Source organism: Calypte anna, chromosome 5 (genome assembly GCF_003957555.1).
Source record: "Calypte anna isolate BGI_N300 chromosome 5, bCalAnn1_v1.p, whole genome shotgun sequence".
Lineage (NCBI taxonomy): Eukaryota > Metazoa > Chordata > Aves > Apodiformes > Trochilidae > Calypte > Calypte anna.
In genome coordinates, this window is record NC_044250.1 from 12,660,672 (window position 1) to 12,681,796 (window position 21,125).

General features: G+C 47.7%; 1 protein-coding gene across 3 annotated transcripts in view; it reads right to left on the reverse strand.

Moving 5' to 3' along the window:
• The window catches only part of SLC22A18 (solute carrier family 22 member 18), a 62,561-nt gene extending 41,670 nt beyond the window's left edge, over nucleotides 1–20,891 (reverse strand). The window contains exons 1-4 of one of the 3 annotated variants that reach the window (XM_008504805.2): nucleotides 20,412–20,891; nucleotides 18,490–18,587; nucleotides 16,256–16,401; nucleotides 15,138–15,270 (exon numbers count right to left, since the gene is read on the reverse strand). In XM_008504805.2, the coding sequence (XP_008503027.1) occupies nucleotides 15,138–15,270; nucleotides 16,256–16,401; nucleotides 18,490–18,587; nucleotides 20,412–20,588 (554 nt within the window). In that variant the 5' untranslated portion in view covers nucleotides 20,589–20,891. The remainder of the gene's footprint in view (nucleotides 1–15,137; nucleotides 15,271–16,255; nucleotides 16,402–18,489; nucleotides 18,588–20,411) is intronic. The other 2 variants (XM_030451204.1, XM_030451203.1) reach the window with 2 other exon arrangements.
• Between the last annotated feature and the right edge of the window lie 234 nt (nucleotides 20,892–21,125).

Consider the following 21,125-nt stretch of genomic DNA (forward strand, 5'->3'; position numbering starts at 1 on the left):
TAACAAAAGCCACGATTTTTTTTTCTTTTTTCCTTCTTTTTTTTTTTTTCCTTTGGCACCGGGGCACCATTACGCAGAAGGAAAAGGTGAGTGGGGTGATGGCTGGCGTGTGGCCACCCTCCCCTCTTTGTCTGCAAAAAGGTTTTGACGCAAACGTGGATGAAAGCACCTGCCACCTCCAGCCTTCCAGCCCTCATTCCAGAGCTGAGATTTCCCAGCCCTTCCAGCTCATACCCAGCACTATAACCAACACTCAACAGCCCCAGGAATCGATGCCAACATAAAGTTCAACGACAAAGTCACTGCTTGCTGGGCAATCAAGACCTGTGCTGGTCCTGAACTGAGTTGCTGGAGCTTCTTCACAGCACAAGAACCTGAAATCTGGCCAGGTTGGATGGGGATTTGAGCAACCAGGTCCCTGCCCATGCATCCAGTTGGAACTGGGTGATATTTAAGGTCCCTTCCAGCCCAAACCATTCTATGATTCTGTGATTCTATCATTCTATGATTGAGTCTATCATTCTATGATTCATTCTATGATTCTATGATTGAGTCTATCATTCTATGATTCATTCAATGATTCCATGATTTTAATCCCCACTGGATGCCTGGGTGTCCCATTTGAGGGCCTGTTGGAGCAATTCCAGCCCAGCCCAGTGCTTTGGGAACAGTGGCACTTTGGGTTTCTAGCTGGACTGGAATTTGGATGGCAAATTTTGCCCTGAGGTGCATCTGATTTCCTCTTCCCTATTCCCAGCCCAGGCATCTGCATGCCCCTTGCCAAGGGCTTGCCTTGGGGCCACTCCTCCAGGGGCCTTCCCCACCAATCCTCCAGAAACCTCAAGAAGTACAGAAAGTTAAAGATGCTGAAGTGCAGCAGCATCACCCTGCACAGCCCAGGGACCACACCAACTCTGCCAGCTCAGTGGCCTTACACAGAGGTTTCCTTCTTCCAGAAGAAGCTGCTCATGTAACGTGCAACAAAGAAATGAAGCAGTGAAGTCAAACTCAGCAGTACCCAGTAAGAAACCAGCATGCCCTAAGAAGCTGATAGCATGCCCACAAAATCAGTCTGTTTTAAGGTAGAAGAGTGTGTGAAGGGCTCTGAAGGTCTCTTTTAGAGTCTGAGGAAGCTCTAGGAAGGTTGTATTGGAAGGTCTTCCAATACTACGTGAGGCTTGGAAGCATCACCCAAGTGGTTTTGTGCTGCCTTTCTCCTGTTCCTATACCTTGAAATCAAAGTGGTGCAGTGGCACACGTTTCTGCTTGCACATTTTAAACCCAAAGAGACCACAAGGAAAAAAACTCATCAGCAATTTTGCAGGGGACATAACTCCAGGATGACACCCCCAGCTTTCACACACAAGCCAAAACACACATCTGAGCTGACCCAAAGGTCAGATGGGGCCCCTCCTGTCACCAGCACAATAAAAGGGAAGAACCCTGAGGAGGAGAAGGTGGCTGCTGGAGGACCTGAGCCTGAGAGAGGAGGAGTGAGAAGACTGAGCAAGCAGGATGGTTTCCATGCTGGACTGACCCATTCTGCAGCTGCTGCTGCTCCCAGAGCCTGAGGGAGTGCAGATAAGCAGCAGCTCAGCTTTTCCAGACATAGCTCAATTCCTGTTTACAGCCTCTGGGCTAGATTTTTCAAAAGAAGGAGCTAGGTGTCTATTCTTGCAGGAAACCAGGTGTGTAAACAGTTCAATTAATATACCCGGCAAACTGTGCTCTAGCACAGCAAAGAGGGCCAGTGGAGACAAGCCAAGGAAGGAAAAGACTTTTAAAGAATATGCCTAATTAGAGATGGGCCTGTGCCAGAAGTTGTATTTGAACACCTGGAATAGCCCTGGGGAACAGAATTGTAACCTGAACCCAGATCCACATTTTGTAACTCACTCTTCTCCCAAATGAGCTAAAACCCAACCCCTGGACCCAACCACCAGGCAGCCTGAGCTGCACATCTCCAGCAGCTGAACCCTGGAAATCTGGCTTCCTACTCTCAGCTGGGTTTTGGCCAAGCCTTGCACTTGGCTGCTGGGGCCCTGTGTCCTTCTCACCCATCTCCTCACTCCAGAGCCAGCTGGTGCTGCCTGGCAGCACATCCCTGGACAACTGACCCATGGTGCCACGTGGAGATGCCCACTGGTGTCTCCTGTTTGCTCCAGTGGCCACGGCAATCCCAGCACAGTGACCAAGCCCTGCTTCCCATGGAACTGCCTTTTCCCTGCCCTCCCAGGCTGCAGCTTCTGGACAAAGCAAGAAACCTGCTGCAACACAAAGCCAAGCTACAGCACTGATCTCTGCAAGGCCAAATGCTGACAGTGATCTCAGTTCTGTGCTGAAGTCCCAGAGCTGGAGCCTGGTTTTCAGGACAGAACCTCCACATTGGGAAAGCCCCCCCCCCCAATCCTTTATGAGTCCTTGCTGAAGTGGTAGATTCCCTTTTCTCCCTTAGAGCTCAGCTCTCGAGAACAGAAACCTGAACATTACCCACACACTGTTGTCTCTTTTGACTGCAGATTTTCTTTACAGCAGAATCCCATTTAGCAAAGCAAGGCAGCCCCATAAAACCATCCTGTTCTAGGCACGTCATGCATTTCAGACAGCATGCAAGGCTGGCTAAACATTTACTTTTGGATGGCTCCTTTCCAAATTCCAGAAATAGATCCTTGTCCACATTAGAGGAGTGCCCACGTGTGCCATCAGAGTGCTTCTCTGCCCTGTTACAGCCATTCCCATTCCCTCACCTCCATCTCTCAGGGCAGACCTGCAGATAAGCAATGCCTCAGCTCCTAGCTGGGTAATTCCTGGTGGATTTTTGGCAGTCATTTTTGCACCATCTGAACTTGGGTTCTGTTAGGCTGAGGTAGGTGGCCAAGGCACATGGTTCTTGATTGCTTTCCCCTTCCTCATGGGCACCTGGGCTCTCACCAGCCCAGAATGAGAGGAACTGGCACAGCTGGAGAAGGGCAAATGGGATTTGATCACATAGGATGCTGTAATAGGCAAAGTTTGTGTTTTGGAAACCTTTTGACCAATGTAGTTCAGTATTCAGAGCAGTTCTGTGCCACAGGTGCACTTTTCTAACTCCTGCAAATTCTTCCCCAACAAACCTAAATCTCCATCCCCAAGAAATAAAGCCATTTAAGAAGTAATAACCAGACTTAATGCAAAAGCACAGGAAAAACTTTAGGAATCGTTCAAAAGCCAAGAAATTAAGTCTGAAAAGTGGTTGCCACACAGCCCCCAGGCAAAATCCAAATGATGCAAGTTTTGGTAGGCTGGACAGATTAGCATCAGGCAATCAGACATCCCAGGCTGTGTAATCACATGCAATGAGAACACGTGTGGGTGTAGTGTGAGGTGTGAGTCTGGTGCCATCAACCACTCCCTAAAGGAGTTCTTCAACAGAGAGTTTCAATTTTTTTCTCTGAACATGAATAGGTCCATCTAGAAGTAGGGATCTCTCTCTGTTATTCTAAGCAATTCCTGGAAGACTGGGAAACATCCAGGACTACTCTGGGAAACATCAGCCAGAAGAATTGATCCATCATCTGTGTCACATCCAACTGGGCATGGAGAGTAAGAAAGGGGAGGGGGAAGAAACCCATCACACACAATAAGCTGTTACACAGCTTTATGTCAGGAAAAAACCTTTCTAAGCTGCTGTAGGAAGTAAGCTTAAATATCTGATGCAGGAGCATCCTTAGCTCTAATAACCATTTCTGTCTTTCATCTCCCCATTTTAATGTCTAAGAACAGCAGTAAAATCTCTGGCCTCCTGTAAGCATTCCTCAGATGCTCCCCAGATGGCTTTTGCAAAGGGGATTTCTAATTATTTGGGGGTTTTTTTCAAGAAATATCCTGCAGGACTCTCGGTTTCTGGAGGTTTCCTTCTTTCCTCCACCAATTTCTTTACCCAGAGCTTGATTTAAAAGCAAACTTAAAGGAAACATTTCCAATTGCTTCAATAAGTCTCCAAACCCTGGGGCAAAAGAGAAATAAACCAAATCTCATAAAAATAAAGAGGATGCAGATTTCAAAAGGATCCACAGTGAAGTTTTGTAAAGAAGTAAATTGCCCAAAAGTTTCAGCCTAGGATATCAGGGAATAAAGGAACATTTAGCAAGGCTAAGTTAGAAGTGCATACAGACCACAAAGAATTAGATTCATAATCCCCTTTCTACCAAGAAAAAACAAAATAAAATTGAAGCAAGGACTGCCATTATACCAAGCAAACAAGAACATCTCAGCTGCTGGAAAGTGTTCAAAGTGTTCAGATCCTGAACTACCCTAAGCGGATCAGATTTCCATAAGATTTCTAAATTCCTATCCTCTCTGCATGAGACATCCCCCTCTGGGAGACTGAGAGAAAATCTGGGGAGCCAGAGCTCTGCACTTCTGCTTTAGAGACCTGCAGAGGTGAGCAGAGCCCCTAATGCATTTGTAAAGCAAAATTATCCTAACAAACATAAAGGCTCTGTGTCTCAGACCACCCAAGCCACCTCCCAGGCACCAGTTAATTCCAGTGAGACATCCTCCATCCCAAAGCTCCCTATTCCCCAGGTGGGACAGGACCATACAGGGCACGTTTGCCTCCTGCATGCTCCAACTGGGCAAACTGGGAGTGCATGTGCTGCAACACAGCCTCACTGCTGGCTCACCCCCATGCCCTGGCAGCCCCTCACTGTGGTGTCCAGCCTGCCTCTCAGCCCATGCCATTGTCCTCCTCTTGCATCAGCATCTTTCTGCTTGCCAGTGATGCTCGAGGGCATTTGCTGTCCCACTGGGCACAGCCTGCAACCTGTAGGCTACAGACAACAACCCTGATGCTGGAAATGCCTTCTCCCTTGGCTGGTGAAGCCAGAATTTGTCAAGTTAAAAGGCACAAGCCCCAACAAGCACTGGAGTGAACCTGGAGATGGCCATTCAGAAACTCTTTTGCCCTCTGGCTGCTTTCCCTGCCTGGATGCTTCACAAATACCTTTGGCTCTGCTGGCTGGCAGAGTGGCTCTGAGCAGGGTTTCCTAAAGACACTGCAATGAAATAAAACCCCTGGGTGGGGCTGTGGGAGCTGGTACAGTTCATACAAAGGTCACACCCTTTTTCTGTCCCTCTCAGCACCCCATGGAGCAGCCTGGCCTCCACCTGGGGCCACAGTGGACTGGTACCCTGTGATGACAAGGTGTCATCAGCCCCCTGACCCCATCCCACTCCCCCATCCATCACCAGGCAGCAAAAGCCCAAAGCAGCACTGAGAAGAGTTGAATGCCCAGCCCCAACCTCATCCCAAAGGGCTGCTTTTCCACCCTGCCTCTCCAGCAGCCATATTTGAGGCAGGAGGAAAGCAGGGGAGAGCAGCAGTGGGTGTGCAGTCACCTTTCTTCTCCCTGTTGCAAACAAAAGTCCATTTTGGAAATGCTGCTTCCTTCCAGCCCAAGCCCCCCAACACCCAATCTTGCTGCCCCAGGTACATCTAAAAAAGCACTAAGCCCTCCTCCTGCAGAGCTTCTCTCCCACATCACTAGCCCCTCCCAGTCCACCCTTCACATGCCAAATCCACACATTTCCTTTCATCCCAACCCTCCTTCCCTCCCTTGGCTGAGAGTCCTTCCCCCAGGAGCACCACATCCTGCCCCAAGCTCACTGCAAGGCTGGGCTCCTTCTCTGAGCCAGCTCTGGATGAAACATAAGCATGGTCCTTTGAATCTAAAGGATCAGGAGATGTAAAGGAGAGGGCTGTCCATATAAACATGCATGTGCCATCCCAAATTCCCCTCCAGATGTCCCTGCCAGCTTTTCCTGGACTCAGCTCTGTAGTCCTCCACTTCAGCCCACACCATCTGGGGACTCCCCCATCACTGCTTCTGTAGCTGGCTGGCTGAGTTTGGGGTTTTTTCTGCTGCTTTTTGGAAACAGCAAAAGGCTGGCATGTGCTTTTGATAATCAGTTTTTAAAAGAAAAGGGAGAAAAAAAAAAGCAACAAACCCAAAAAATGGGATAGAAGGTGTTCTCACAAAGACTGCCAGCCCAGGATGTCAGGAGCTGAAGAAATGTCCAGGAAAAACTGGATGCTTTCTCCCAAGATATTGGTGTGAGCAGATCTCAGGAGAGAGTCTGCAACCCAAAGACTATATAATCTAAATAGCAATATTATACAAGTAGTGGGAGAGGGAAGGAAAAACCATCACTGCCCCTTTTTATGGATGAGGAACCCCAGTGCAGAGGGATGGGATGACTTCCTTGCACCACAGGCAGAGCCAAGTCCCAAATCACAACTCAGGGACATAACCACAGCCAGTTCTGTGCTTTCTGTTTTCTGTTAACAAAGGAAACATTATCTCCAGGGTGACACTGCTGGATTTGCTGCCCAGCCATGAAATAATCTGGGAAGAGGAAGAGCAGATGAAGCTCCAGGATGCCATGAGAAGAGATTGTCTGAATATGCACCCTGCACATTGAGGGCTCCATTCAGCCTCTCAACCCCTTGCTGGCAAGCCCAGACCCACAACACCTTGTGACTTTCCATAAAATTCCAGTTTGGGGGCTTTGTCTCCCCTTCATTTTTTAACACTTATTACTTTGGTCTGTTGAGCCAGAAGAATCAGCTACCACCTTGACTCAGGCTTGCAGGAGCAGAGCTAACACCTGGCAGGGCATTTCCTGACACAGAAACTCAGCTTTTAAAAAAAAAATAGCCAAGGGGAGGGGTGCTGGCTCTTTAGTAGGGATATCTTTACAAATACACAAAGTTTTAATGGTATCCAGCCACCACATGCCCCACCAAGCAGGGTTTTTGCTCAGCTACCCCCTCAGTTCTGCCTCCAGGGATGGGATGAAGAAGGAAAGGCAGCACACAGGCACCATCATCAAAGGTCAAGAAGGCAGCAGGAAAATTTCCTTAGCTCCCCCCAAAGACATTCCCCCCTCCTCCTCCTTCTCTCCCTCCCTTTATTTCCTGTCTGTCTCTCTGATGGGGTAAAACACTGCCAAACCATCCAGGGATACCTGGCAGAGATGCCAGGAGTCTCTCTTCCCATGGCTTTGGTGCAAGGGAACTCCCCACAGCCCCCAAAAGGAAACCATTGAAAATTATAGGTATAAAAGGGACCTTGAAAAATCACCTGGTCCAACCCCCCTACCAGAGCAGGGTGACCTACAGCAGGTCACACAGGAACCTCTGTTCTCCATTCAAGCAGCACGAAACAGCCCCAAAAGCAAAGTTCTGGATACTTTCCCACACTTTTTTTTTTTAATGCCTTTTCATCATGGTTTCCCTGGAAGTGTGAAGCAGCTGACCCAAAAGGAAGGAAGGAGGATGCTCTCCCACCAAACCCCTACAGAAAGATGAAGAGGAATTGGTGTTTTGAAGGAAAAATGGGGAGCTCCTGACAAGGCTGAGGAAGGGGCTGCCAACCAGCATCCCATTAACTCAACCCAAGCCCAACCCCTCCTCAGCCATACCCCTTACCCTTGAGGTCAGCCACAAGGCATGGGCTCTCCCCTCCATCAGCTGCTGTGCTGCCTCCTGCCCTGAACCCCACTCTTCCTCCCTTGGGAAAGGGCCCCACCTATGGGTGAAGGACCAAAGAAGAGCTCTGGGCCCCATTATCACACCTCCCTCCACTCAAATTCAGAAGAGGGGCTGCAGGGAGAGGATGGAAGGTTTACCAAAGGTGTGCAAAGGGGAAATGAGGGCACTCAGTGCCAGCTTCCAAGACATAAATAGGAGCCATCTAGCAGAGCCACCTCTAAAATTGTTTGCCTAGGAGTGGTGGGCAGTGTCAGGTAGAGAGAGGGTTGTGGGAAGGAAGGGTTGGCTCAAGCTTGGTGCAGAACACACAGGATGCTCACAGCCTGCATCTCAGTGACTTCTGGGCTGGTCATGATCCAGTATCAAACTCCAGGGCTGTGACCATAGGCATGATGTGGTGATGCTTTGGTACTTTGATGTTAAGCAAGCAGAAAGCTTACAAGCAGACTGTTCCCTGAGCTGTTTCAGGTCTGCTTCATGAGAAGGTGAACAGTGATACAGAAATGCCTGTGCTTTTCCATCAACCCCCTAGAGTCTGAACAGCAAATTTTAGGTGTAGCTCTGTCCACTGTAGATGGCTAAGATTAGGTGAGCTCCACCCACCAAAGGATTTGTCAGGCTCAAGAATAGGTTTACAAGTCATCAGAACCAGAAAGCTTTGGTGCTGAGGGTGGAAGAGGGAAGAAAAGTGGCCAAGACCTGACCTCTGAGCCAACAAGTTGTGGAGAGAGGGGTGCATGATGCACCAGTTCCCAAAGACCTTACAGACAGGATCTTTGGGTCCGTGGCTTCCAATATGAAGATTTTTGTCACGTGGAGTGAAAAAAAAGAATCTCTGGATCCTTTCATAAAAGGCCACAACCTGAGGCCCTCTGCACCTTCCCCAATCCATTAGCTCTAGGACAAGCAGACTGTTTGCCATCCTCTCCCCATCTGTCCCCCAGCACTGATGCTGACAGCCCATCCTGCAGCTCTCGGATGACTTCATGGCAAGCAGACCCCACCTCCCTCTTCTCAAAGTCCCTTGATACAAAGGACAAAGCAAGGCCTGTACCAGGGGCACTGATCCATGCTGCCTGGCCCATCACCATCATCCCAGGCAGAGAAATGCCAGAGTTCCAAGTGGAAGAAAGCAGGAGCAGCTCCTGACAGTAGAATGCCCTGCTTTGTCCTGAAATAGAGTGCAACCCTCTCACCCTTTGCCATGTTCCCACTCGCCTTCCCAGCTCCCAACCTTCAGCCCTTTCAACACCCACAGTCTTTCCACTCTGCTGCAAAGTGATGAGAAATTCCCTGCCAGAGGACATTGTTCAAATGGTTTATTGAAAAGAAATGCAATTCTCTACTCCAGGCGAACAAGCTCCTTCTTTTCCCCTGAAGGAAGTAGGATAATAGCACAGCCAGGGGAAAAAAAAAAAAAAAAAAAGCTATCCCCAAAGCCTGCTGTAATAATATTAAATAAAAGACCAAAGGAGTCTGGCCAGGAAAATCCCAAGTTCAAAAGAATAATTGCTCCAAGAGATTCAGGCCTAAAGCTGAGTCACTAAAATGAAGAAACCTTTCCTCGTCCATAGAAAGCAACAAATCTTGGGTCATGCAGCAAAGCTTCTGTATGTCCTTGTTAGAAAGAAAGAAGAAAGCAGCCAAATGTAATTAATCACAGACACAGGAGAAAGGATGACACCTCTGTAATTAGCTACCTAGGCTCATCTTTCCACTTTTGAAGACTAATCCAGCCTTCTTTCACTCCTCACTCCCAGAGCTGCCACAAAGCCTACTACAAATACCATCTCCCTTCTCTCCAGGGTTACACCACACACTCTCACCTCCAGCCTGAGGCCTCCTAACAGCTTCCTACTAAGTGTACAGAGAGAGGGGAACCTGTCCAGAGAGCAAACAAAGTTCCTTTTCTCAGTTACCTTTTGCAGATGGGCTCTGACAGAGCTTGCAGACTCACTGAGAGCCTGGAGGCTTCAGCTGAACTACAGGACTTATTTTCAAGCAAGGAATTTTATATCCACAGCCCTGATCCAGATCAATCACCAGAATATAACAATTAAAAATAGAGCATAAAAACATGAAAACACTTTCTGAATGGTTAATATTGCAACTGCTTGTGTTAATAAATTGGCTTGAGTTGACCTTAAGGAGGTGTAAGTTTGCCTGACCATCACTCTGTCCACAGAAACCATGTTTTTCCCAGCTTTACACATTGATTGTACAGAGGTACAGAGCGGACAGGGCTATATAGTAGAGCAAGGTATCCCACAATTAAATTCCATAGGGTGAAGCCAGCTGGCAAACAGTTCCTTGATCTGCAAAAGGCAAAGCCACATTTCCAAGATGAAACATGCCCAGATCTGACTAAAATTCACAGTTCCTTTGCTACAGCTTCAAAATTTGGGAAAACCTGGGGGAAAAAATGTAGTACTTCAGAGAGGGGAAGAGGAAGGGCTGGAGTTGGTAGCTACAGCTTAGGAGGAGAGGATCCAACAGCCAAAAAAATCTTATGCAAATCAGAGCAAACCATTTAACTTCCCCGAGGCTTCCTTAATAAATAAGGCTTGACAAATATTATTCCAGCAATAAAAGCAATAACAAACCAATTATTTAGGTCAAGTATAGCAATGGTAAATGCAATACAGTGGAATAATACCAAACTTCTATCAACTGAGGCACTGAGTCTGATTTCTGCCCCCTCTCTTGTATACAAACTATGAACATATGAATAATGCTGACAACAACAGAGGGAAACTCAGGCCAGCTTTGTGGTCAGGGAGAGCAAAGAATGCAGAGTGGACAGAAATCTCCAGCTTTGCTCTTCCATGACATGGCACAAATGCTTGTGGGTTTTGATTTGGTTTTGGTTGTTTTGTTTCGTAGAATCATAGAATCACAGAATTGGCTGGGTTGGAAGTCCAACCCTTGATCCTCTACCACTGCAGTTCCCAGCCCATGGCACTCAGTGCCACATCCAGGCTCTTTTGAAATATCTCCAGACACGGAGAATCCACTACTTCCCTGGGCAGCCCATTCCAATGCCTGATCACCCTCTCCAGAAAGAAATTCTTTCTCATCTCCAACCTAAACCTCCCCTGGCACAACTTGAGACCCTGCCCTCTTGTCTTGCTGAGAGTTGCCTGGGAAAAGAGCCCAACCCCCCCCTGGCTCCAACCTCCTTTCAGGGAGTTGGAGAGAGTGATGAGGTCTCCCCTGAGCCTCCTCTTCTCCAGCCTCAACACCCCCAGCTCCCTCAGCCTCTCCTCAGAGGATCTGTGCTCGAGTCCCTTCACCAGCCCAGTTGCCTCCTTTGGACCTGCTCCAGCACCTCAATCTCCTTCCTGAGCTGAGGGGCCCAGAACTGGACACAGGACTCAAGCTGTGGCCTCACCAGGGCTGAGCACAGGGGCAGAATCCCTTCCCTGGACCTGCTGGCCACGCTGTTCCTGAGCCAGCCCAGGATGCCATTGGCCTTCTTGGCCACCTGGGCACACTGCTGGCTCATGGTCACCTTCCAGGCAATCCAGACTCCCAGGTCCCTTTCTGCCACTCTGTGCCCAGCCTGGAGCTCCCCATGGGGTTGTTGTGGCCAAAGTGCAGGACCCAGCACTTGGCCATGTTGAACCTCATCCCGTTGGGATCATCCCAACTCTCCAGTCTGTCCAGGTCCCTCTGCAGAGCCCTCCTGCCTTCCAGCTGATCCACACTTCCCCCCAGCTTAGTGTCATCTGCAAATTTGCTGATGATGGACTCAATCCCCTCATCTAAATCATCACTCAAGATATTGAACAGCACTGGGCCCAACACTGATCCCTGGGGGACACCACTAGTGACCGGCCGCCATTTTGATGCAGCCCCGTTCAGCACCACTCTCTGGGCCCGGCCCTCCAGCCAGTTCCTAACCCAGCACAGGGTGCTCCTGTCCAAGCTGGGGGCTGACAGCTTTTTCAGGAGGACGCTGTGGGAGATGGTGTCAAAGGCCTTGCTGAAGTCCAGGCAGACCACATCCACAGCCTTTCCCTCATCCACCAGGCAGTCCCCTGATGATAAAAGGAGATCAGGTTGGTCAGGCATGACCTGCCCTTCCTAACCCCGTGCTGGCTGGGTCTAATCCCTTGCCCATCCTGCAGGTGCTGTGTGATTGCACTGAGGATGATCTGTTCCATGACCCTGCCAGGCACTGAGGTCAGGCTGACGGGCCTGGAGTTTTCCGGGTTCTCCTTCCTTTTTGTGGACTGGCGTGACATTCGCCAACTTCCAATCATCTGGGATGTCCCCAGTTTCGTTTCTGAAGGAAGAAGATTGGGTGACTTTTCTATGAAAAAAAAATAATTATAAACGGAAGTGATTACTCAGCCCCAAGTACATCTGGAGCCTTCCTGATCCAAATGTGGGGAACAGGGAGGTATCATCACCAGCCAAGTTTTGGGATGCAGCAAAAGGGCCAGAGAGCCTGGGCTGTGTCCTTAGCATCACAGCCACCTCCTTTCACACCAGGTCAGTGCTGCAGACACAGCCTGAGCTGCAGAAGATGCTCTGGGGGCTGTTTCATGGCACACAGAGGCTTTGTCTGCTGGCAGGGCTGAATTCTCACTCACCATCAAGGCTGAATTATCACTCACCATCAATCTCAACCACACCACTGAAAATGAGCTGATCGCTCCTCCAGGCTTTGCCCAGAAATTTGGCAGAGAAGCCAAGCACAGCATCAGAGCTGGGGTTTGGCTGTGCCTACCAAAGGTGGCTACCAAACACCCAGAGTGGCTTCCCCTGGGCAGTCCTTCAGTCTGGAGCTGTTGTTTTATAAAACCAAACCAACTCTCCTCATAGCAGGGTGGGCAGAAGAGCCCTGCCCTGGGCTTTGTCCCTTCCTAATGGAAATTCCATCCTTCCCGTGGGACGCAAATAGATCCTTGTGGAGAAACCCAAAATGCAGGCAGGCTCCTGTCCCCAGCCCTGCTATGGGAGAGCAGAGCAGCCCCAAAACCCAAACCTCTGGGGATGCTCCAGGACCTGCGAGCCGAGGCTGCCCTCCTCCGGGAGCCAGAGAAACAGCCCTGCATGGGAAAGCCCAAAGCTACGGAATGTTTCAAGTGCAAATCCCTCATTTCCCCCTCATTCCAGGCAACATTCCCTTTTCTTAGCTCTACGTTGCAGGCACAAAAGATGAGAGGGCCTGAAACTTGAAAAACAGGCAGCAACCTGGCAGCATCCTCTTGTCTGACAGCACCAAGCCCTGACATCCAAAAGCCCAACTGCATTCCAATATTTCCAGCTAATTCACTGAAACATCCAAAAACCCAACTGCATTCCAATATCTCCAACTAATTCACTGAAACCATGGATTCTCCCCCACTGATGATTTTTCTAGAGAGCCAGCGACTGATGCACACACTGGAAAGTGGAAGGCCAGAAATTTTTGCCAGGTAATAATGCTGCTTGGGTTCTGATGTTTAAATATGGAATATAACCAAAGATTAACCTAAGAACTGAGGCAATCTTTTAGACAATTCACAGGCAGAGGACATAGAGTCACCCTATTTGATGAAAGGTAATGCTAATTTAAAATATAATCACCACAGCATCAACAGCTATAAATACTTTAAAATCCTGAATTAGTTATTATTACATAAAACCTCAATTACCATTTTATGTAAATGTATAGCAACTACAAAATGAATCCTCCCAGATTGATTAAGCCCACACAGAACAGGCACCAACCACAAGAGAATTCAGGAAAACCTTTTCAGCTTTCAAGTGAAAGGGAGTAAAATTCCTGAGACTGTCTGCAGCAATTAATTTGGCCCAGCAGCAAACAGAGCAGGGGCTGCTCTGTGAGGCAGCCAGGCTGGGTCCTGCACTTTGGCCACAACAACCCCATGGGGAGCTCCAGGCTGGGCACAGAGTGGTTGGAGAGCAGCCAGACAGAAAGGGACCTGGGAGTCTGGATTGCCAGGAAGCTGAACATGAGCCAGCAGTGTGCCCAGGTAGCCAAGAAGGCCAATGGCATCCTGGCATCCTGGCTCAGGAACAGCGTGGCCAGCAGGTCCAGGGAAGGGATTCTGCCCCTGTGCTCAGCCCTGGTGAGGCCACAGCTTGAGTCCTGTGTCCAGTTCTGGGCCCCTCAGCCCCTCAGGAAGGAGATTGAGGTGCTGGAGCAGGTCCAAAGGAGGCAACTGGGCTGGTGAAGGGACTCAAGCACAGATCCTCTGAGGAGAGGCTGAGGGAGCTGGGGGTGTTGAGGCTGGAGAAGAGGAGGCTCAGGGGAGACCTCATCACTCTCTCCAACTCCCTGAAAGGAGGCTGGAGCCAGGGGGGGGTTGGGCTCTTTTCCCAGGCAACTCTCAGCAAGACAAGAGGGCAGGGTCTCAAGTTGTGCCAGGGGAGGTTTAGGTTGGAGATGAGAAAGAATTTCTTTCTGGAGAGGGTGATCAGGCATTGGAATGGGCTGCCCAGGGAAGTAGTGGATTCTCCGTGTCTGGAGATATTTCAAAAGAGCCTGGATGTGGCACTGAGTGCCATGGGCTGGGAACTGCAGCGGGAGTGGATCAAGGGTTGGACTTGATGATCTCTGAGGTCCCTTCCAACCCAGCCAATTCTATGATTCTATGATAATTCAGTTTTGCAGAGACTGGAGATGCCAAGTAGCACTACAAGGGCACCTCAATGTACAGAGAGCCAGGCATGGCAAATGGCTTAGAACAGCACCATAACTGAGTGTGGTCTGTGCAAATAGCCTGGGGGACAGAGCACTGCACTAGGAAAAAGACCATGAAAAAAACCCCAAAAAACCAATGACATTTGATTTAGCTGCCTGAAACTCATTAAAATCGATTTTTAATGTGATAGCACTGCTGTGCAAATGAGGCACAAGCTGGAGAGGTGGCCCTGGGTCACTGTGAAGGTGACAGGGAGCTGCAGGTACACACCAGGGACATTGGCACATGCCAGCAACACTGACCCCTTCCAGAACAAGCTCAATTCCTAAAATCCAGAGCTTCCCCCAAGGATTTTTAGTCTCTACTGGATGCTGTAGAGCAGCTATAATGCTCACAAAAGATGGAAAAAGTTATTTCCATGCTAACCTGAATCTGAAAAAGTCTAGAATAAAGGAATTAGCGCAAAATAAATGATTGAAAGTTCATAAGGGACAGGGTAAGACCTCCTCACTCTTCTCTCCCAAGCTTCCTTCCCCTTTCCCAAGGTCCTGCTCTGTGCTGAGCATCCCCCAAGCACCCTGATTTCCATCTCTCAGCTGTTCAGCACTGTTTCTTAAATCCACATGGTGAAATATGTGCTGCTTTTCAGCAGACTCAGCTCCAAAGAAAAGTCAACCAGGAGACAGACACTCAATTTGCACTTTAACTTGATTTAAAAATCAATTTAAATGGAGAGAGGATGAGATTTTCAACAAGGTCCCCTGAAAAACAGTGGAAGTTTTTTCTTTGCAGCAGTATGAAAAACAAAGGTTTGAGTTCTGGACTGATCCTCTACTGCCACCAGCAGTAAGAGATCATAAAAAACTGGCAGGGAGCAAAAAACCCCTTTAGGGGCTCCCTCAATGGTTACACCAAAGCCAACACTGAACAAGTGGTCCACTCACCCAAACTTAGTGGAGAGGACACCTCCCAGGGCAGAACCAAGGATAATGCCTATTCCAAAGCAAAGCCCCAGCTTCCCCAAAGCCCCAGCACGTTGGGAAGGAGTAGTGAGGTCTGTAATAAGTTTCTGAGCACCTGCAAGGAAAAAAAAACCCTTGAAAGAATCACAGAATCGTCATGGTTGGAAAAGACCTCTAAGATCTCCATATTCAACCATCAATGTCCTCTTCACCAACAACTACTTATATATATATATGTATGTAATTCCTGTATTCCTGTGCCCACTATAGCATGTCCTGAAGTGCCTCATTTACACAGTTTTTAAATACTTTCACAGATGGTGACTCCACCACCTCCCTGGGCAGCCCATTCCAGCACCTCACAACTCTCTCAGTGAGAAAGTTCTTCCAAATATCTCGTCTAAATCTCCCCTGGGGCAACTTCAGGCCCTTTCCACAGTGTCTAAGCAGCAGGTATCTATCTTTAGGCCACAGAAATGTGGCCACAAAACAGTCCTTGCAACCCCAGGGCAATGCTTGTACACAACTCTGAGTATAGAACTGGTTCAGCCCAATGGGAAAGAAACCACTCAAACCACTCAGATTCACCAGTTCACAAGTGGGGAAAGGATTAACACTATCAACCTGAGTCCTCTTGCACGAGTTACATGGATTCTGGGAGCTGAAGGTTGTGTGGATTTTACTCCAAACATCTAGGAAAGGCCAACAAAAGCATAACAGCTTGGTGGGTAATAGAAGGTATTTTTGTAGCCGTGTTTCATTGGGACTAACATGCTCATTTTACAAGGAGAAAGGGAAAAGGTCTCCTACAGAACCTTCTGGTTGCAAGAAGGCAGCTGGAGTTTGGGATAGCACTGCTGTCACAGCAAACACTCATCTCTGCATGGTGAAATCCAAGAAATTTGCTCAGAAACACACAGGATAAACCTCAGCCTTGCTTTCCTGCTGCTTTCCATAACCAATACACTTGCTGCTCCACGTTCTCACCATTTCACCATCAAATGTTCCTCCTCCCTTCATGCTGTGAGCTTGTTGGCTTCCAGCATCCTGAGCAAGAACAGAAGAATTGGGCAAAAAATGCAATTTGGGACCAAGCTTACCTGGTAACCCATGCATGAACACTGCTGGCAGCCTGGAGAGGAAGAGGAGGGGGATGTTGGTGGAGATGGACGTGAGCAGAAAGAAGGCACTTCCAGAGGCACAGGAGAGAATTAAGGCATTTCGGGTGCCAAAACGATCTGCAAACCTGGAACAGAAATGGCAGAAGCTGGTCAGAAGTGGGACTGGGATGGTCATTACCAGTAGAATGCAAATCCTTCCATATTACCACTTCAGAGCATGTAGCACTCTCAACTTTAACTTTGTGACTCTTGGTTCTAATTTTTTTAGGCTTGCTGATCGTTTAGTTCAGGTTCAATGGCAAGAGAAGTTACCCTGGTACCTTTCCCAAGGGGCTTCACATCCACATTTCTCACTCAGCACCACTTCAAGAAAATAAATAGACAGCTTTCTGGTTTAGGTTCAGTAAAGACTTCCCAGTACTGACTCAAGTTGCTTTCTCTTGTGGAAAGAAACCAACCCAACCAGATGGAGCTTTGGTTCAGGTTTTATTTAGCTCCATGATACTTTAAAAACTAAGCCACAAAAAGGGGTCTGAGCAGCTGGGACAAGATTACCATAAACTGGGCCTTAAGATAAAGGTTTTCACTCCAGTTCCTCCTTCCTTGACTGTCCTGAAGTTGGATATTGCAGTTAGCAGGCAAATGTTACCTTGCATAGCAATGAGTTGTGCTTACACTAAAAGAAACAACTCCCCCAAAATGCCAAGGCTGGGCTACAAACACAGCTAAGCATAAGTCATGAAAGGGATTTGTGTTGAGGAAGAGGTACAGGTCAAAGCTTAACTGTTTATATGGAAACCAGGGAAGTTTACAGGAGCTGTTTGTAACCTAAAGACCATAATTCCCTACATAGTCCAGGCCTTTTTTTTTTTTTTTTGATTTTGCTTCTTAAGAGTAAATTTGGTGCTGCTGCTTCTCATGGGTGTTGAGGAGCATTGAGGAAGAACATGGAAAACATGTAAGCTACACATTTTTCTCTTTTTCTATCCCCATTTTCTCTTTATCTACCTTTACACTGAGGTCAAAGCAGTCTCACATCTTCTTTGTTGCAAATTTTGGCCTTAATCTGACCTCCAGTCCCATCTACACCAGCTGGAGACAAGACCCAGGTGTATCCTGTTTCACCCTTTTCCTTTCATTCAACCTCTTTTCTGGACGTGCACAGAGGAAAACCAGATTTCAGATGGCATCAGATCCAGATCAGAAATATTACTCTGGTTTGGTATATTAACAGAAAAAAACAACATTTCAATCAGGCCCCTTGGGCCATCATCTCCATTCTTAGAACTGCATTTTGTTTCAAGCTGCACTGGAGAACTTAATATTATTACTATTAATTTTAGAATTTGTATTATGGCAGCATCCCAAGGCTTTTAGAGATCAGATCCTTGAAGTGCTGCACATCATGTAAGGCTCCCAGTCCACACCAACCAGAATGGTAAATCCCATGCTGGAAATCTGAGGCACTACATCCCTTCATGACTTGTTGGTAGCAGTAGAACTAAGAAGAAAAGTTAATTTTTCCCAGTTTCATTTTTAGTTCCTATCACTGGATTACACTGCTCTTTCAATTTCTTTCTGCTTTTTGAGAACACATCCCCCACCACCTGAAGATTTTTTTGCATCATTTACATTTGGATAGGAAGAGCAGCATGTGTCCCAGAGGGCAGAGAAACAGAAAACCAGAGTCTTTTCCACTCTTTTGATAGATGAGCTTACAGATGCCTTCCTTCTTAAAAGTTTCATCCAAGGAGAGCTTTGTATTAAAGACTGATGTAGACACAGTCAGATTCAGCTATACAAACCACATGACCTACTATTATTTTCATTGACAGCTCTACTTAGCATCAATATTTTTTTTTTAGGTTTTTAGGTTTCCCTGTCACAAGGCATTTCTAAAGTTAAACATGGCTATAAAATGTTTGCAGGATTAAGCCATTAGGCTCTGAGGACTCTGATGGTTTAAGCCTGTTTCCAGTATATTGTTACACTTAAATGTGTCTCATTAAAGCAGAGCTAAGTTAATAAAAAGGCTACTTCTCTGTTGCTGTATTTCTGATTACAGTATTTCTTTTCCCATTGCCCACTTATGAAATCTTCAGCCATTTCAACAGGCCCATGGACTAGAACTAAACATTTCTTTTAATCAAAGCATAAAAGATCCTGGCCTTTTTAAGCTATGAAAAAGGGTCATGAGAATTGTTCTCCCTTACCTTCCAAAAATGGGACCTCCCACAAGCTGGAGAACACCAAAGGTTGTCTGGAGGTAGCCAAACCCCACTGAATCCAAACCTAGGCTCTTTGCCAAGTACTAAAAAAGAAAAAAAAAACCAAAACCCCACAGGTTAGGGGAAATGAACTCTGCTATACTTCTGAATAAAGGATTTTATGTCCGTGGGAGAGAACTGGAGCTCAAAACAATCCCTCCCTGCAGTTCTCCAGACACACAGATGAAATTGTCATTAGGTCAGAAACAAAGACAAGAAGCTTCCACCCCACACCATGCCCTGCTGGATGTGATCTAACCACTAATTTGGTACCAGGTGACAAAGATGAGCCCTCCTTTACCTTTCCATCTGAACTCACTCAGCTCCTGCTAAGGGGGATGAAGAAAATGTAGAATTAGCTTAACTGCCCACACCTGGGGCAGCCTGAGCACCCACCAGATGACCCTGGTAAGGTCTTGGAGCAAACTGGAAGCATTTGGAGCCCAATACAGGCAAACTATTGCCTTTACTTCCAATCCATGGCACACCCACAGCCTGAGCTCACCCAAGAAAATCACAGAACCACACCTCCAAGAGCCCAGATCCTTTGGGTTTGTTTCTTTGCAATTTGTATGCTGTTTATGATTCATATTTTTGTTTTCTGCCATCTCCTAAGAGCTCTTTTAAGCTCTCAGCCCAGCCCAGCTCACAGAAGGGGTTGGGATGTCCCAGTCTGGTGGCTTCCCTCATACACCCTCCACACCCAGGTCCCCAAGCTCCCTGCCATCACCTAATGATCAGCTACACCCATCTCCCAAAAAAACCCCCCTCTCTCAGCCACAGGGCACTGCTGGATGGCTTGGCCCCAGCAATAAGGTCCCAGTTTGGCTCTGGAGGCACAAACCCAGCAGAGATCTCCCTGCAGTCTCACCAGAGACAGGGGTGGGCATGGACTTCATAGATCCAGGAGTTCACAAGAGCAGGAAAGGTTTCTGGTGGAAAAGGAGCTGGGGATGTTGGTTCACAGATGACTGAATACAGCAGTGTGCCCAGCTGGCCAGCAGCAGCCTGGCTTGTACCAGGAGCAGTGTGGCCACCAGGACTACACAAGTGATTTTTCCCCCTGTATTTGGTTTTGGGCACATCCAAAGGTGGAGTTGTCCTTCTGGACAAGCTGGTGAAGGGTCTGGAGTCTTATGAGGAGTGACTGGACTGGGGTTGTTCAGTCTGGAGAACAAAAAGCTCAGGAGAAGCCTTACTGCTCATTACAGTGACCTGAAAGGAGGTTGTAGTGAGGTGGGTGTTGGTCTCTTCTCCCAAGTAATGGGTGATAGGATGAGAGGAAACAGCCTCAAATGGCTCCAGGGGAGGTCCAGATTTGATAATAAAAAGCTATCAAGCATTGGAACAGGCTGCCCAGCAGAGTGGTAGAGTCACCCTCCCTAGAGGTATTTAAACCCCATGTCCATAGGGACATGGTTTAATGGTGGACTTGGCAGTGCCAGGTTAATGGTTGGACTTAAGAATCTTAAGGGTCTTTTCCAACCTAAATTATTCTTAACCAGAAGAAAGAGACCAGTAAGCAAAAAGCAATGATTCCCACTCACTTATTTGTTCCATCCCCAGAAACCCCACCTCTGCTCTGAAACCTCTGATTTCTGCTGCCTGCTCATCGTGTCCCTCTCCCACCATAAGCAAGAAGACACAAACTTCATCAGCTTCACCCAGCAGGCCAGGAAAGCATTCTAAGTGCTACTGAAGTACAAATAATAAATATAAACCAACTTTTACTGCCATGTTCAACATGGCCCCACCTGCTGGGTGGGAAAACACTTTCCCTCTCTCCTGCTAGAAACCCTCTTCTGGTTTTACTGGAGAACTCCATAGCCTGGCATTGAAGGCAAGATGGGAAGCAGGACAATACTCACAGGCATGACTCCTATCTGCATGAAGAGGAAGGTCAGCTCTAGGGTGGCAATCAGGTAGGCACCAAGGATCACTTGTCCTCTCCTCATCTCTCCCATGTGGCCGTTCTGCTCCACGTTCCTCGTTCCTGGAGCTTCTTCCTCACCTCCAGAGCTGGTTTTTGCATTCCTAGTGCTCATGGAGTGACTTGCTGGAGGCTAAAAAGTGACAAGAAGGTGCTTTCTAGCTGGGAATGTGGTAGGTGCAGAAGCTGTGTTTACAGTTCAAAGCTTACAGTGTGAAAGCTGCTGAGTCAGCATGCCAGGGATTTATTTTTTCTTCCTTTTTTTTTTTTTTTTTTTCTCCTCCTGGTTTACTTGCCAGGCTGGATCAAAGGTAACCAGGCACTCAACCACGGAGCTCAGATCTCATTTTTCACTCCTCCCAGCTGGGTTTAGTGAAGTTATTGCTCCAAGGACCAGCAGAAAAAAAAGAGCTGCTGAGGGTGGGGTGAAAGTGGACATTGCCCCAAACAAGAGCACATGACAAGCTCTTCAACTCTTTAACTGTTTCACTTCTTTCACTTTTTTAATTGCTTTTGGTGTTTTAGAAGACATGACTGGTTTAATTCTTCATAAAAAGCCCTTCCTTTTTATTCTGAAGGGTTGCAAGTGAATCTCAGAGCAGAGCAGCTATTTCCAAGTCCTCATGCTTCTTGCAGTAGATTTATGGAGATC